The sequence below is a fragment of the Danio rerio genome, chromosome 1, assembly GCF_052040795.2.
Source record: "Danio rerio strain M-AB ecotype USA chromosome 1, GRCz13ab, whole genome shotgun sequence".
Taxonomy (NCBI): domain Eukaryota; kingdom Metazoa; phylum Chordata; class Actinopteri; order Cypriniformes; family Danionidae; genus Danio; species Danio rerio.
This window is the reverse complement of record NC_141021.1, coordinates 21,055,001-21,069,906: the sequence shown is the minus strand read 5'-3', so window position 1 is coordinate 21,069,906 and position 14,906 is coordinate 21,055,001. Positions and strand designations below refer to the sequence as shown.

General features: G+C 34.3%; 1 protein-coding gene across 4 annotated transcripts in view; it reads left to right on the top strand.

Moving 5' to 3' along the window:
* ecpas (Ecm29 proteasome adaptor and scaffold) overlaps positions 1–14,906 on the top strand; it is a 35,726-nt gene that overhangs the window by 16,508 nt on the left and 4,312 nt on the right. The window contains exons 22-49 of one of the 4 annotated variants that reach the window (XR_015475825.1): positions 29–201; positions 391–492; positions 619–742; positions 1,707–1,852; positions 1,931–1,985; positions 2,104–2,218; positions 2,647–2,715; positions 2,836–2,953; positions 3,035–3,202; positions 3,302–3,381; positions 4,371–4,476; positions 4,562–4,609; positions 4,704–4,822; positions 5,392–5,542; positions 6,397–6,462; positions 6,659–6,748; positions 6,832–6,898; positions 8,028–8,119; positions 8,209–8,275; positions 8,552–8,743; positions 10,017–10,072; positions 10,149–10,228; positions 10,900–10,943; positions 11,103–11,295; positions 11,487–11,631; positions 11,745–11,850; positions 14,643–14,731; positions 14,901–14,906. The exon at positions 14,901–14,906 is cut by the window's right edge and continues 66 nt beyond it. Coding sequence is in view for 2 of the 4 variants with exons in the window: in NM_001162486.3 (NP_001155958.2) it covers positions 29–201; positions 391–492; positions 619–742; positions 1,707–1,852; positions 1,931–1,985; positions 2,104–2,218; positions 2,647–2,715; positions 2,836–2,953; positions 3,035–3,202; positions 3,302–3,381; positions 4,371–4,476; positions 4,562–4,609; positions 4,704–4,822; positions 5,392–5,542; positions 6,370–6,462; positions 6,659–6,748; positions 6,832–6,898; positions 8,028–8,119; positions 8,209–8,275; positions 8,552–8,743; positions 10,017–10,228; positions 10,900–10,943; positions 11,103–11,295; positions 11,487–11,631; positions 11,745–11,850; positions 14,643–14,731; positions 14,901–14,906 (2,970 nt within the window). In the remaining 2 variants the exon portion in view is untranslated. 4 annotated transcript variants of the gene reach the window in all.

Below are 14,906 nucleotides of genomic sequence, written 5' to 3'. Positions count from 1 at the left end.
AAATATCTACCAATATGTTTGTCTCCAGGTTCGTTTTTAAATAGCGAGTCTGCTCTGCTCACTATTGCTGCTGTGACGGCACTGGGTGAGATTGGGCGTAACAGCGTGCTGCTGATACCAGCGGATGGAAATGGCTTCACTAAACTCAGTCTAGTAGATAATCTGCTCACCAGGATCCCATCTGGCAAAGAGACAGGCAAGGTAAAACAAAACACACAATTGCAGAGTGAGTCTGACTGTATTATTGATGCTTATGTTATTCTTCCTTTTTAAGAGCTTCCTTAAAGATCATTTTTTACACCCTTTGCACAATGATTCAGTTCATTATGCTTTGTTTTATTCTTTCCATCGGGAATTATGCTACTGATCAGCCCCTGTTTATGTTGTCAGATGAAAGAACGTGCCATTCAGACTCTTGGGTTCTTGCCAGTGGGTGATGGAGAATTCCCACACCAGAAGAAAGTCCTGCAGGGGCTCATGGATTCAGTAGAGGTAATGCCACATTTAAATTATTAGATGAGGCCAGTTATAAGATTATTGTTATATGAATATTTTGAGTAAGTAAAAATGCAAATTTAAAAAATAATGTTGAAATAATGTGTTGATTTGATTGTTTAGGCCAAGCAGGTGGAGCTGCAGTTCACAGTGGGAGAGGCTTTAACTAATGCTGCTGTTGGAAGCTGCTCTGGAGCTGCTCGAGATGTGTGGACATGCACAGAAGACCAGTACTGTCCTCCAGAGAGTAAGTTTGTGTGAGAGAGACTAAATTTGTTCACGGACAGTGCTCAGCATATATAAGTGCACCCCTCACAAATATATATTTCAATTAATATTTTTAGTAAAAAGCTATACAGTATTATAGTTTTGCATATACATTAGTTTAGTCCATACTGAAGCCAAATATTGAGCTAATCTTACAAAATAACGTATGATAGTGATCCAAAAATGAGTACACACAAATTTATGTTAGAGAAAAATATTAAATACAAATTAAGAAAAGAGGAAAATCAAGAGAAAGAAAAAATATCTGAAATTTACTTTTGTATTGTGTATTTTTTGTGCTATATTTTGCTTGAATTTAATTGTAATATTAACTATTTTTTTTAAGATGTTTGGACTTAAATATTATTTTTAGAAATATATTGGTTTAATAGAACTGTTTTGTTAAAATACACCAAAATATATGACCTATATTTAGTCTAAAACCCAATTACTTAACTGCAAAGCTTAAACTTGGAATGATGCCTTTGAAATTTGAGGTCTACACTCAGGTTTAGGCTCCATTTAGATTCATTAGCAATTTCCATTTTTTATGTGAATTAAATGTCATGATGCTCCAATTATTAGACTTCTCAATGCCTCACTTCCAGAAACCATCTCGTTTTTTTTAATAGTCATGAAAGGGAAATGCTTTGGTTTCCCAGAAATCACTTCACTCTGTTCGGTATTTTCTAGCATAAATATTGCTAAAATAACATTCCATTGCATTAGCATAAGTTAAAACATAAATGTTCATTGTATAGAAAATCTATATTGCACTTTTAATTTGATACTAAACTATTTTTACACCTGAGGTACAGTAATCTATTGGGAAATGTTTTTTTTTTTTTGTGTGTGTGTGTTTGTTACATAAAACATTGAGAAATATGTTCATGCCTAATTCGAAGTTGTGCACCTAAAACACAGTTTCTCTTTACCTATATTAGATGTGAAGAATAATGATATAGTGCCCTGGGTGTTGAACTCTGTCTTGTCAAAATACATTCCAAGTCCAAATCCTCATGTCCGCCAAGCTGCCTGCATATGGCTTCTCTCTCTGGTCAAGAAGCTCAGCCATCATAAAGAAATACAGGTGATTACACGCATAACAGACCTTCTCATTTATACACAGAAAAAAAACACAATCATTACCTCTTTTTATCTGTGATAGTCTCATCTGAAGGAGATACAGACGGCCTTTATCTCGGTGTTGTCTGATCCGGATGGTGAGTCACATACTGCTCCTTTATGATATTGTTCTTGTAAAGGTCATATTGCATTTTGACAGATTATCTATAGTCAGGGAGCTTGTGTGCAAGATTTATAGTGATGATCTGTGTCTAGAACTCAGCCAAGATGTGGCGTCTAAAGGACTCGGGTTGGTTTATGAGCTCGGAGGGGAGCAGGATCAGCAGGAATTGGTATCAACCCTTGTAGAAACACTCATGACTGGTAAAAGGTATCATTAAACAACCTTATTTGTTTCTTTTTTTAAAGAATGCCATTAGTAGCAATGCTAGGAATTACCAAGAATCTACTGATAAAGTAGCTATGTTAACTAATTTGTAAATAACACATGTATATGGCAAAGGCAAATGTGAAATTGTATAATAAAAGTATCACCTGAATGTATTTTAAGTTATAATTTTTTTGTGTCTTGTCAATTTTGAATGGCTGTGGTAATTTAAGATATTTATTAAACTATAACTTTGTAATTTATTCTGAGACAGCCTTGATATTGGTAAGGTCTTAAGTGAGTAAAAGTATAAATATTTTTTTATCTTTCATTGAGTTTCATTACGGAATAATATATTTTATTGCATTTTAGTTTCAGACTCTTGAGAACTATAGGATTTTTTTGAGAACTGTGGGATTTTATTTTTCCAGAGCTAAACATGCCGTCTCAGAAGACACTGAAGTTTTTCAGGGGGAAGCCCTTGGTAAAGCACCTGATGGGTATGTTTATTTTATTTCAGAATTTGTAGAAACAAATTATGACTGAATTGCTGATTTAATTCCTAATGGCATTTCTGGACGGTACATTTTATTTTATCACATGTTCTTCTCCATTTTTAGACAAGGACTCTCAACTTACAAGGAGCTTTGTTCATTGGCCAGTGATCTAAATCAACCAGATCTTGTTTATAAGTTCATGAATCTTGCCAATCACCATGCAATGTGGAATTCCAGGAAGGTAAGCTATAAAATATTACCATAATATCAAAATATTTTTTTCAGTAGCATGCAGTGATCATTTGCTCCTCTTGTGCTGTAGGGTGCAGCATTTGGGTTTAACATTATTGCAGCCAAAGCAGGTGAGCAGCTGGCTCCTTTCCTGCCTCAGTTGGTTCCCCGTCTTTATAGATACCAATTTGACCCTAACCTGGCCATCAGGCAGGCCATGACCAGCATTTGGGATGCTCTTGTTACAGATAAAACCATTGTAAGATATTATTATTATTATTATTATTATTATTATCTGAACCGTGGACACCATTTTAAAGAGTTACAAATTTTCGATTCACATTTGTGTGTTTGACAGGTGGAGAAATATTTTAAGGAAATTCTTCAAGATGTTATATCCAACCTCACTAGTAACATGTGGAGGGTGCGGGAGTCAAGGTAGCATGTCTATATAAGAAAGAAAACACACACACACACACACACACACACACACACATATATATATATATATATATATAGACCATTTTGATGGATGTGAATAAAAACAATGGTCCCAACTTATTTCCTGTTTTACATTTTTAATCTCTACAGCTTCTGGGAATACAAAAAAAGCCACATATTGATAAATATTGTTATGATATCTGTTTCAACATCAAGTTATATTTGAATTGCCTCTTGTTACAGATATGAAATAATTTGATATCAAGCAGGAAATGCGATGGGCCTATTACATCAATACATTGAAATGGTCTCTCTCTTATACATATATATATATATATATATATATAAATATATATATATATATATATATATATATATATATATGTATGTATGTATGTATGTATGTATGTATGTATGTATGTATGTATGTATGTATGTATGTATGTATGTATGTATGTATGTATGTATGTATGTATGTATGTATGTATGTATGTATGTGTATATGCATATATATATATATATATATATATATATATATATATATATATATATATATATATATACTTTCAATTTAATCTAGATTTTATTTAATCAGGATGTCTTAAGTTTCAAATCTAAAATCCTAGAAAGTCTTTCATTCACCTAAGGTCTTTAATTCGTCTTAGGTCTTAATTTTTTTAAAAAATTTTCTTAATTTCGCTATGTCCATGTACATTTATTTATATTTAGTTTATTATATATTTTAAAGCTTGTCATTTAAAAAAAAAAGGGATAATCTATGTTAAAAAAATGTGCATCTATGCAACTTGTTTGCTTGTTTTTACATTATATATTATATATTACATGTAATATTTTACAATATTTAAATATTTTTTTTTGATTGAGCAAGAAAAAGACTTTTCTGCTGGCATAACTGGGTCATTAAAAAAAAATCCTTAGCATTTAGCCTTGTAAATTATCTGTCCTTTTTATGTTATTTTCTTCAGCTGCCTTGCTTTGAATGATCTGATACGTGGAAGGCAAGCTGATGAAATAATTGACCGGCTGTCAGAAATCTGGGAGACACTATTTCGGGTCCTGGATGATATAAAGGTGAAGAATTAAAGGCTTTTGTAAGTTTTATTGAGTTCAGGGCTTGTACTAACATACTTCTGTTGTTATATGTTGTTTCCTGTAGGAATCAGTTCGTAAGGCTGCAGATCTGACTTTAAAAACTCTCAGTAAAGTGAGTTGCTTCACCTTAAAGGATATCTCCAATGACTTTCCCCTCAGCAACAGACAGATAACTAACACTGAGGCTATGTGTGTTTGTCCAATAGGTGTGTGTGCGCATGTGCGAATCCACAGGAGCTACTGCACAGAGGACAGTGGCTGTGCTGTTGCCAACTCTTTTGGACAAAGGCATCGTCAGCAATGTAACTGAGGTGCGGACTCTCAGGTAAGATCAGTCAGATGCATATACAGTTGAAGTCAGAATTATTAGCCCTCGGTTTATTTTTTCCCAATTTCTGTTTAACAGACAGAATAATAATAGCTTAAATAACAAATTTCTCATAACTGATTTATTTTATCTTTGCAATGATGACAGAACATAATATTTTACTAGATATTTTTTAAGACACTTCTATACAGCTTAAAGTGACATTTAAAGGCTTAACTAGGTTAATTAGTTTAACTAGGCAGGTAAGGGTAATTAGGCAAATCATTGTATAATGATAGTTTATTCTGTAGACAGTCAAAAAATATTGCTTAAGGGGCTGAAAAGATTGACCTTAAACTGTTAAAAAAAAAAAAAAAAAAAAACTGCTTTTATTCTTTCCTTAAATAAAACAAATGAGACTTTTTCCACAAGAAAAAATATTATAGGAAATACTGTGAAAAATTCCTTTCTCTGTTCATCTGGAAAATAAATAAAAAATACATGAGGGCTAATCATTTTGACTTTAACTATAAGTCCCATAAATTCTTTATGCTCCGAGTGTAATTGTGAGTTTTGCTGTGTGTTAGTATCCAGACTTTAGTGAAGATCAGTAAGAGCGCAGGCAGCCGTCTAAAGCCTCATGCTCCTCGACTCATCCCGGCTCTGCTGGAGGCCTTGAGTGTTCTGGAGCCGCAGGTGCTCAACTACCTCAGTCTGAGGGCCACCGAGCAGGAGAAGGTGAGTTGCCAATCTAGGATCATTTGCTCTGGACTAGGAGTGCAAATGGTTTCCTATGACAGCTATTTTGCTTAAATGGTGAATCTAAATTGTGCAGTCTCTCCATCACACATTTAAGCATAAAATAAAGAAATCATCTTTGTATAGACTTTTCATATCCTGTATTGATGGATTTATCAGGGTTCCCACACATCTTGAAACTACTTGGAAGTACTTGAATTTCAGACATGGGTTCAATGCCTGGAAAGTACTTTAAAAGAAACCTAGGTCCTTTTAAGAGCTTGAATTAAATGTGAAATTAAATCTGTATATTGTGGTATTTTAACAATTGTACTGTGCTTCTGTCAAAAACAGAACAATAAAAATCTTGAATTTAAATTACTTGATAAATATTTCAGATAACTTATTTCATTATTACCAGTATTGAGCAACTAATTTTATTCAAGTTCTTGGAACACTATCTAAATCCTCAAAACCGTGCTTCAACTCTGATTTATTCATTCTGATTTAAAAATGCTCATCCAAGAGCTGTAGTTAAGTAAAAAAAAAAAAAAGATGCAACAATTATAAATGAATCATTATTCAGATGGGGATGTAAATAAAAATATTTAACAAAATAAAAAACTTTTTTTTTTACCAAGTTGAAAATGTATTTTACATTAAGCAAAAATGTTTTAATAATTATTGCTTTGTTAAATGGTCAAAGGTTTGGAATATATTTTAAGTTGACACTCTCCATTGACCATTGTTTGGACAAGTATAAAGTTTGAAACAGTCTCTTTTTGTGGCCTCTTTTGTGGACTCTTCACACAATTTTTGTAAAACAGGATATTCACAATTTCTTTCTTCGGCAGAGTGCTATGGATGCTGCTAGATTAAGTGCAGCCAAGTCTTCTCCCATGATGGAAACCATTAATATGGTAAGGCATTATTTTGTTGGTTCTTCTGTAGCATAAGCTGCATATCAAATCTGAGGGTCTCACCAAGAATCTCTAGAAGTTATTCCTATGTTTTTTTTGTTCCAAATAAGTATTTAGTTGTATTTAATGAAGCCTCATTTGCCACATTTTAAAAGAGTGTATTTAACTTTAATATACCCTGTTTTTGTGTTTTTAGTGTCTGCAGCACTTGGATGTGTCCGTGCTGGGAGAACTTGTTCCCAAACTATGTGATCTATTAAAGAGTGGAATTGGACTTGGAACAAAGGTACACATCCTTCTAGATTTTATTAGACAATTGTGTTTTCTTTTTCATTTTACACACTAACAGTTCTCTGTGTGCTGTTTTAGGGAGGATGTGCCAGTGTGATTGTGTCATTGACAGTGCAGTGCCCTCAAGATCTCACACCATATTCAGGTATATTCGCACTGTTTTACACACTTGTTTACACTAGTCCTGTTTGGACTGGACTAGCTTTAAAGTATCTTTTGGGTTTTTTTTCCACGTGACATCAGTAAAAAAATTCCAGAGTAAATTAAATTGACTACTGTTTTTCCTCTGCAAAATCTAATCTAATCTGTGTGTTTGCTGAAAATGTTTTTTACAAAATGCTTTTTCTTGTTTGTACAGTATTTCCTGTTGACTAAATCAAGTTTTTAAAGGAGTGGTGCAGAGTGCTTTTTTTAAAGGCTTGGTTGTGTTTATGTGGTTCAAAACACTCACTATGAGTGCTCATGCTTCATTTGTAAAAAAAACAAATCGCATTTATTTTTAACATCTCCTTCCATAATTTTATTCTGCTACTCAGCTTACATAAAAACAACAATAATATTTCCTGGTTCAAGCTTTGCAAAAACAGCAGCATTTGGAAGGCATTTTATCTTTTTTTGCAAATAACTTTTTCCTGGGTTGTAAACCGAAGGGTGCATGACATTATTAACCCAGATGTATTTTTTTTTGTAGTCTCCAAACATCGATCTATGTAGGTTTTGCTAAGCTTACTCTTTCTAAGCCAATGTCTCTCTTTCTATTGAACGTTTACACCTTGCATTCAGAGGTGTTGTTCATGTTCACACAGCTACATTACACAAAAAACAAAGTGTAAATATGGTATTGTAGTGGACCACCCCTTTAAGTTCATTCATTTTCCTTCGGCTTAGTCTCTTTATTCATCAGGAGTTGCCACAGTGGAATGAACCGCCAACATATCCAGCATATGTTTTACAGAGCGGATGCAATCCCACATGCACACACATACACTACGGCCAATTTAGTTGATTAAATTCACCTATAGCGCATGTCTTTGGACTTATGGGGGAAACCGGATCACCTGGAAAAAACCCACGCAAACATGGGAAGAACATAGAAACTCCATACAGAAATGCCAACTGACCCAGCCTGGGACTCGAACCAGCGACCGTTTTGCTGTGAGGCAACAGTGCTAACCACTGCGCCACCGTTTTGCAATGTATGTTGTTAACAGAATAACAACACATGATCTTTTGCAATGTCTACATGCCCTTTTGTACTTTTTGTTTTCCCAAAGGTAAACTGATGAGTGCACTCCTAAATGGGATCAATGACCGTAGTAGCGTTGTTCAGAAGTCGTTTGCCTTTGCTGTTGGACATCTGGTCAGGGTATGAAAACGTGCCTGAATGTTTGTTTCAATTAAACAGTGAACTTAAAGCAACAGGGCACCAAAATAATCCTCTGTTTTCTTCATCAGACAGCCAAAGACAGCAGTGTTGAGAAGCTTCTGCAGAAACTGAACACCTGGTATCTGGAAAAAGAGGGTAAGCGGGTTATGATTTAAAGTATTATTTTCAAGCAATTCATATTCAACCACATGCCCTTCCAAACGTGTATGACTTTATTGACTTTTTATTACAATAGTGTACAGCAATGACCTTTTTAAGGATACATTTTTTTTTTTTTTTTTTTACAATACTGATAATTAAATGTTGCAAAAATCTACAATGTTTCAATGTACAGATGAACCATTCATTTATTAAAGCTGAATTGTCTTGCTATTATAAATTCTTGCGCTTGTGTCTTTCTGTGGTTTTCAGAGGCGCTGTACAAGTCTTCCTGTTGTCTGGTGGTTCACGCCATCAGTCACTACAGCCCTGATGTGCTGAAGGCTCATGCTGGAGTGGCTCTTCCGCTGGCGTTTTTGGGCATGCACCAAGAGGCCGAGGAGGAGAAAGGAGAGAGCGCTGAAGCCAACCTGTGGTCTGAGGTTTGGCAGGAACACGTACCTGGTAGGTACTGGGCAAAAATTAATTTCGTCTAAAATAAACGTTTGTTTTGACGTGTGCACTGTGTATATTTATTTTGTGTTTATAAAAACATGTATGCATATATTTGACAATATTTTTTTTATGTTTAGATATCAAATATATATATGCATATGATACAAAATCTATAAAAGTTTAAATATGTATGTTAAACCATTTTTGTATACAATAGTTTTGTTTCTTTTGATATGTCACATAAATAATAAATATAACACACACACATATATATTATGTCAAAACAAACTTTTATTTTGAATGTGATTAATCACAATTAATAAACAAATTGGGAAAATGCTTCTAAATCATTTAAAATTTGTAGTTGAAAATTAATTTAAATTGAAAAAATTAAATGGAAATTGGAAACATTTGTAGAGGAAGTTTTAAGACATTAAGAAACAGAAAAACTGCGGCTGCAAGTCAAGATTTATTCAAGATTTACAGTGCTTAATAAAGTTTTAATAGGCACTTGTGTAAAAGTAAAGGCACTTTTTAAAAAATAATGCCATCAATAGTTCTCAAGTATCTATTAACTTCCATTTTAATTCAGTAAATCAACATTTGATGTGACCATTTGCATTCATAATGGCTTTTTAGTTTTTCAGGTAGGTTTCTTTATCCGTCTTGGAGATGTTGCCACCGTTCGTCTTTCAGATACTTTGTGCATACAAACATCTCACTAGATTATTACACTTAATGGCAAAAATACTGTTTGAAACTGACACACTACACCAAATGTATATATAACTGACTTGAAATCATTTTTACTAGTGGTGTAAGACTTGAGCTCAGTACTCAGTTTAGACTCTTTGAACAGAATGTAAAAGAAAAAAAAGCATTTACATGAAAACAATTTTTTATAATTGGAGATGTCTTTTAACTTTGATCAGCGTAATGCATTGTTTTTTTTTTTAAATAAGTGTTTATTAATACAAAATAAAACTGATATCAAATGGCCATAGGTCTCAAACTCCATTCCTGGATGGCCACAGCTCTGCACAGTTTTGCTCCAATCCTGATCCAAATAATCAAAGTGTTCAAAAGAGTCATGAACACCTTCATTAGTTGGAACAGCTATGTTTGATCAGAGTTGAAGCTAGGAATTGAGTTTAAAACCTATGCTGTAGACATAAGAGGCTGAATTAACTCCAAATCCTTAATAAAAGTGGTATCTGCTTCTTTTTTCATTTTGTGCGTTTCATTATAAATTTTCATTGTTTTGTGCATTGTGTTACTTCAGGCAGCTTTGGCGGAATCAGGTTGTACATGACTGAGCTCATAGGCATTACTCAGAGGGCTCTGCAGTCTCAGTCCTGGAAGATGAAGGCTCAGGGTGCCGCTGCCATGGCAACCATTGCTAAGCAACAAACAGGCTCACTAGTAGCACCTCACCTGGGCATGGTGTTGACTGCACTTCTACAGGGGCTTGCAGGACGCACATGGGCAGGGAAGGTAATATACCATCACTCTTAATGAGCTCATACTCCGTACTGAGGGACAGAGTTTATGCACCTGGGCAAGGCCAATCAGTGATGGTTCTAGTTTAAATGGCACCCTGGGCGACCACCCCATATACAACAAGCCCTCTCCCCCACACCACACCAAAAAACAAAAAAAAAACTAGAATCATTTAGAAACTGTGTGGTTGACTTTTTATTACTCCCATTGGAACACATGTAATTGTTTCAAACAAACAATTCAGACAGCATACAAACAAACTGAAATATTACTATTAGTTCACTACATCTGGAACTATCTTGCCATTTTGGTCGTTGTAATATCATATAGCCCATTAAATTAACCCAGTTGCATTGCTAGACATAATGGCCATGCCCCGACTACCCAAAAACATATTATTATAAATAAATAAATAAATAAATAAATAAATAAATATATATATATATATATATATATATATATATATATATATATATATATATATATATATATATATATATATATATATATATATATATATATATATATTTATATATATTTATATATATATATATATTTTGCCGGAGACAAACGGAATGTCACTGGTTTATTTTGACACTGTTTTCAAACTTTGTCATGCTTTTATTTGTGATCCCTAAAGTATAACGGCTTGTATTTTTTTACAGGAAGAACTGTTGAAAGCTGTTGGATCTGTAGTGTCTAAATGCAGGTTAGATTCTGTTTATTTCTTACACACACACACACACACACAAAGGTGTGTGCAAATGACTTCATATGATTTGTTGAAACTAAAAATAATTATCTTGCTATTTCTGGGTTAGTAAACTGTACTTCGAATACTTGAACGTGTGTGTGTGTGTGTGTGTAGTGTGGAGCTCCAAAAGCCTGCAGCCGGTCAACCTACAGTGAGCGAGGTGCTGGATCTGGTGCTGAAGGAATGCAAAAAGGAGAGTCTGGTGTATAAAATGGCAGCTTTGCGTAGCGCAGCAGACATCTTGGAGTCAACGCAAGTGGATCGTTTTCATGAAGTCGCAGAGATTGTGCTTCCCCTCATTAAAAAGGTACAGTAAACCTGAATATAGCGGATTTCTCTCTCTCTTTTTAGTCTCTTCTTGCTTTGGCTTTTAAACCCAATTGAGTACTAAGAATAGTTCAGTAATATTAATTGTTTAGTTTTAACCGTGTATTTAGGGGAGCTCCACATGCTGTTTAAAAATATATCTATAAATATAATAATTATTATTCTGTTTAGAATCAGCCGGCTAGTGCCAGTTCTCCTAGACATGATGATGACGATGATGATGATGATGCTAAAGCTCGAGAATTACAGACAGAAGTTTTGTTGTGTGCATATGAGACGCTTGGAAAGGCCTGGCCTAAAACCATTCAGACACAGAGTAAGTTTCTCACGCACGCAGGTACGCACACACAAACACACACAAACACACACACACACACACGCACGCACACAAGGTTGAGTGATGCATAACCAGTGTTTTTTGTGTTGCAGATCAGTTCCAGAATGAGGTTTGTAACTTAATGTGTGAGAGGCTGAAGTTAAGCACATGGAGGGTCCAGTTGGGGGTCCTGCGTGCCATGAAGGTCTTCTATCAAGGGTAAAGGACATCTGCGTATACATGTTGCAGGGCTCGAAATTGCGACCATTTTGGTCGCATATGCGCCTGAAAATTAATCGATGCGACCTCATAATATATTTAGGCGCATTAGTGCGACCTGTTTTGATTTTTTTCTAAAAACGTGCTGAATCGCTCTTCCCTGCCGCTATATTGGTTCATATTAGCTGTCAATCACTCCAGGCTTTCCGCTGTTAGATGACAGCGAAGGAGCTTTTATGACCACGGGAAATACAAACGGCTGAAGAGTGAAAACTTAAAGCACACAGGTTTGCAAAGTGCAAACCCCACCTAAAGTTGAGGCGCAGATGAGAGCGATCATGACACGTGGTGAATATTGATCCGTCAGCTGAGATCAATCGAGTACGTGCTTTTCAGAGAAAGCGGCCAAATCTCGATGCGTTGCGTTCACTGCGTGTTCAGCGCAAATGTCCGCTAAAAGTCAAATCTAATACTGTACATATCATTGCCAAAGAAGCTCGCCTTTACTAAGTTTACACTGAAACTGCGTCTCATAACGAACAGCGGTATTGCGCCGGTGCTCAACCTGCTCATAAATTGGGTCGGCTGACTCGCCTGCTTTTCCACAAACACAGAAAAAGGAAAATCAGCTCAGACGGAACATTTAAATTGACACAAACTGAAACCAAAACTTTTAAAGAGTGTTAGAAGTGAGACTTTACTTAATTTCTTTTGCCTATTCTTTCTTGAGGTCTATATATATATATTTTTTTAAGTTACTGATGACTGCTTTGCAGCTTTCAGCCTTAAATTAAATTATTTATTATTGTAATCTTTTGTTTGTTTTGTAGCAGAAATATTATATATTAAACTGACATGCATATATATGCTGTTTAGCAGTACAAAATAAATATTTCTTACTGCAATGCTTCATTTTTGTTTGATGCAAACTATACATTTTTTTTCATAAAGTAACAGACTTTTTATAGCAGATAACTTGCATTAAAGCACAGTCAAGGCAGCATGATGATGAGAAATGTAATTCATTGTTACTATTATTGTCATTTTCATCATCATTAATATTCTGTAATTATTAGACATACACATTTTTGCACACAAATATCAATGTCATCTCAGCATTAGTTAGATAGTTCTTTCTGGTTTTTGTTAGTCCTAATTGATGTTGTTTTAAAATACAATAAATCCCTTAAAATACAATTTGCAGCGGTGCTCATTCAATTTTGGTCGGTGCTCCTAATTTTTTTCTGGTGCTCCTAAATTTTTGAAGTTGGGAGCACCGGTGCTACCAAGTAAAAAAGTTAATTTCAAGCCCTGTGTTGTGTTTTATGATTCATTAAAGCCATGTATGATCAGTCATGCACTTATTTGGCAATGCAAAAAAGCTGAAATAATTCTGGAAAGCAGTACAGGACTTCACAGTCAAAGCTTTGCAAATTCTGTTGGACAACACATTAGGGATGGGCGATATCTTATTGCGTACAATATACCAGTAAAAAGTTTCCCCGCTATAACATTTTTTTTTTTACTTCTAATAAAGATAAAACCTGTAACTGGTACCCTGTAAGCAGGGAGGTATTACAGTAGTATTTGTGGGTTTTAAACTGTTTACAAACACAGATATTTGCTGACATTTGGTACACTGTAAATTTACTTCATAACACCAATTGAGTGTTTAAAACAATTCATTTTTGTGACCAGACATGGTTTCATTTCACAAAATGAAGGATAAATCATGCTAGGCTAATTAGCATACTGTTATAAATATACTTTATGCTTCTAAAATATTCAGGATTGCTAGAAGAACACAGATAATCCCTATTATTGCCTCAAGTGTTTGTTTATTGTCTATTTTTTATCCATTTATCTGTTTCTATCATCTTTATCCTCTGCTGTCATGCATTGATAGCGGTCAGCTTTTCTTCAGTAACGTATATGTGGAGATTATGCACAAGGACACCCTCTAGTGTCCAGTGTGAATGAAAGTGAAATAAAATTTCAATGTAGGCTCAGTCTCCAATTCTGCGTCCTGTCCTGCAAAGTTTTTTTTTCCTAACCTGATTTAGCACGTCTGCTTGTGTATTTTAATTAATCCTGAAAAGCCTAACCAGCTCTTTCAGTGAGTTTATATATAGCTGAGCTCTGCAGGATAGTGTGGCTCCAGGAACAGGGTTGAGACCTTTTTAAACCATGTTTAAAAAATATATGAAAAACAAAAACATGAAATGTAAGACTTTTCTCTTAATATACTGGATTGTTTTTGTCTAACAGTGAATACATGTAAATATCATCAATAATATTGTTATTGCAATAAATACCAAAAAATATTTGACACTAAAAATGACATTGATGATAAAACTGGCCAAAGTTCTCGGTTTATTAAGCGAAAGCCATTAAAGATCTATTAAATAATATAGTATAGTATATAGTAAGCAGTACAATAAATAGTGTAAAATGTATCTGTGTATATATATATATATATATATATATATATATATATATATATATATATATATATATATATATATATATATATATATATATATATATATATATATGTGTGTGTGTGTGTGTGTGTGTGTGTGTGTGTGTGTGTGTGTATATATATTTATATAGCTCTCCCTGAACACTTCAAACGTATTTTTAAAAAAATGTTTCTTAGTTTTTTAGTTAATAAAATGTACTCTATTTGGTTTTATTTCTGTTTGTTTTTTGCTGTGATGGGGTAAATTTGCTTGGTGGCATGCTTTAGGAATATTTTTAGCTCTCTTGACTATTGTGTTTGAATATTGTAGGTTGTTGCTGCTGGATAAGGAACACCAGAATGCTGCTGTTCTGACGGAGTTGTTGTCAGAAACCTGCACTGCCCTCGCGTCACCACTAGGTGGAGCTTCTTATCTTCTAATCTAAATTTTACTGGGATTAAGGGTAGCTCATCCAAAAATCTTTCATGTTTTCAGAGAGCAATTTTTTTTTTTTTTGGGTGAACTATCCACAAATATATTGAGTAGTTTTCTTCACGACCAAATAAAATCACCATTTTCTTTTCACAGAAAACA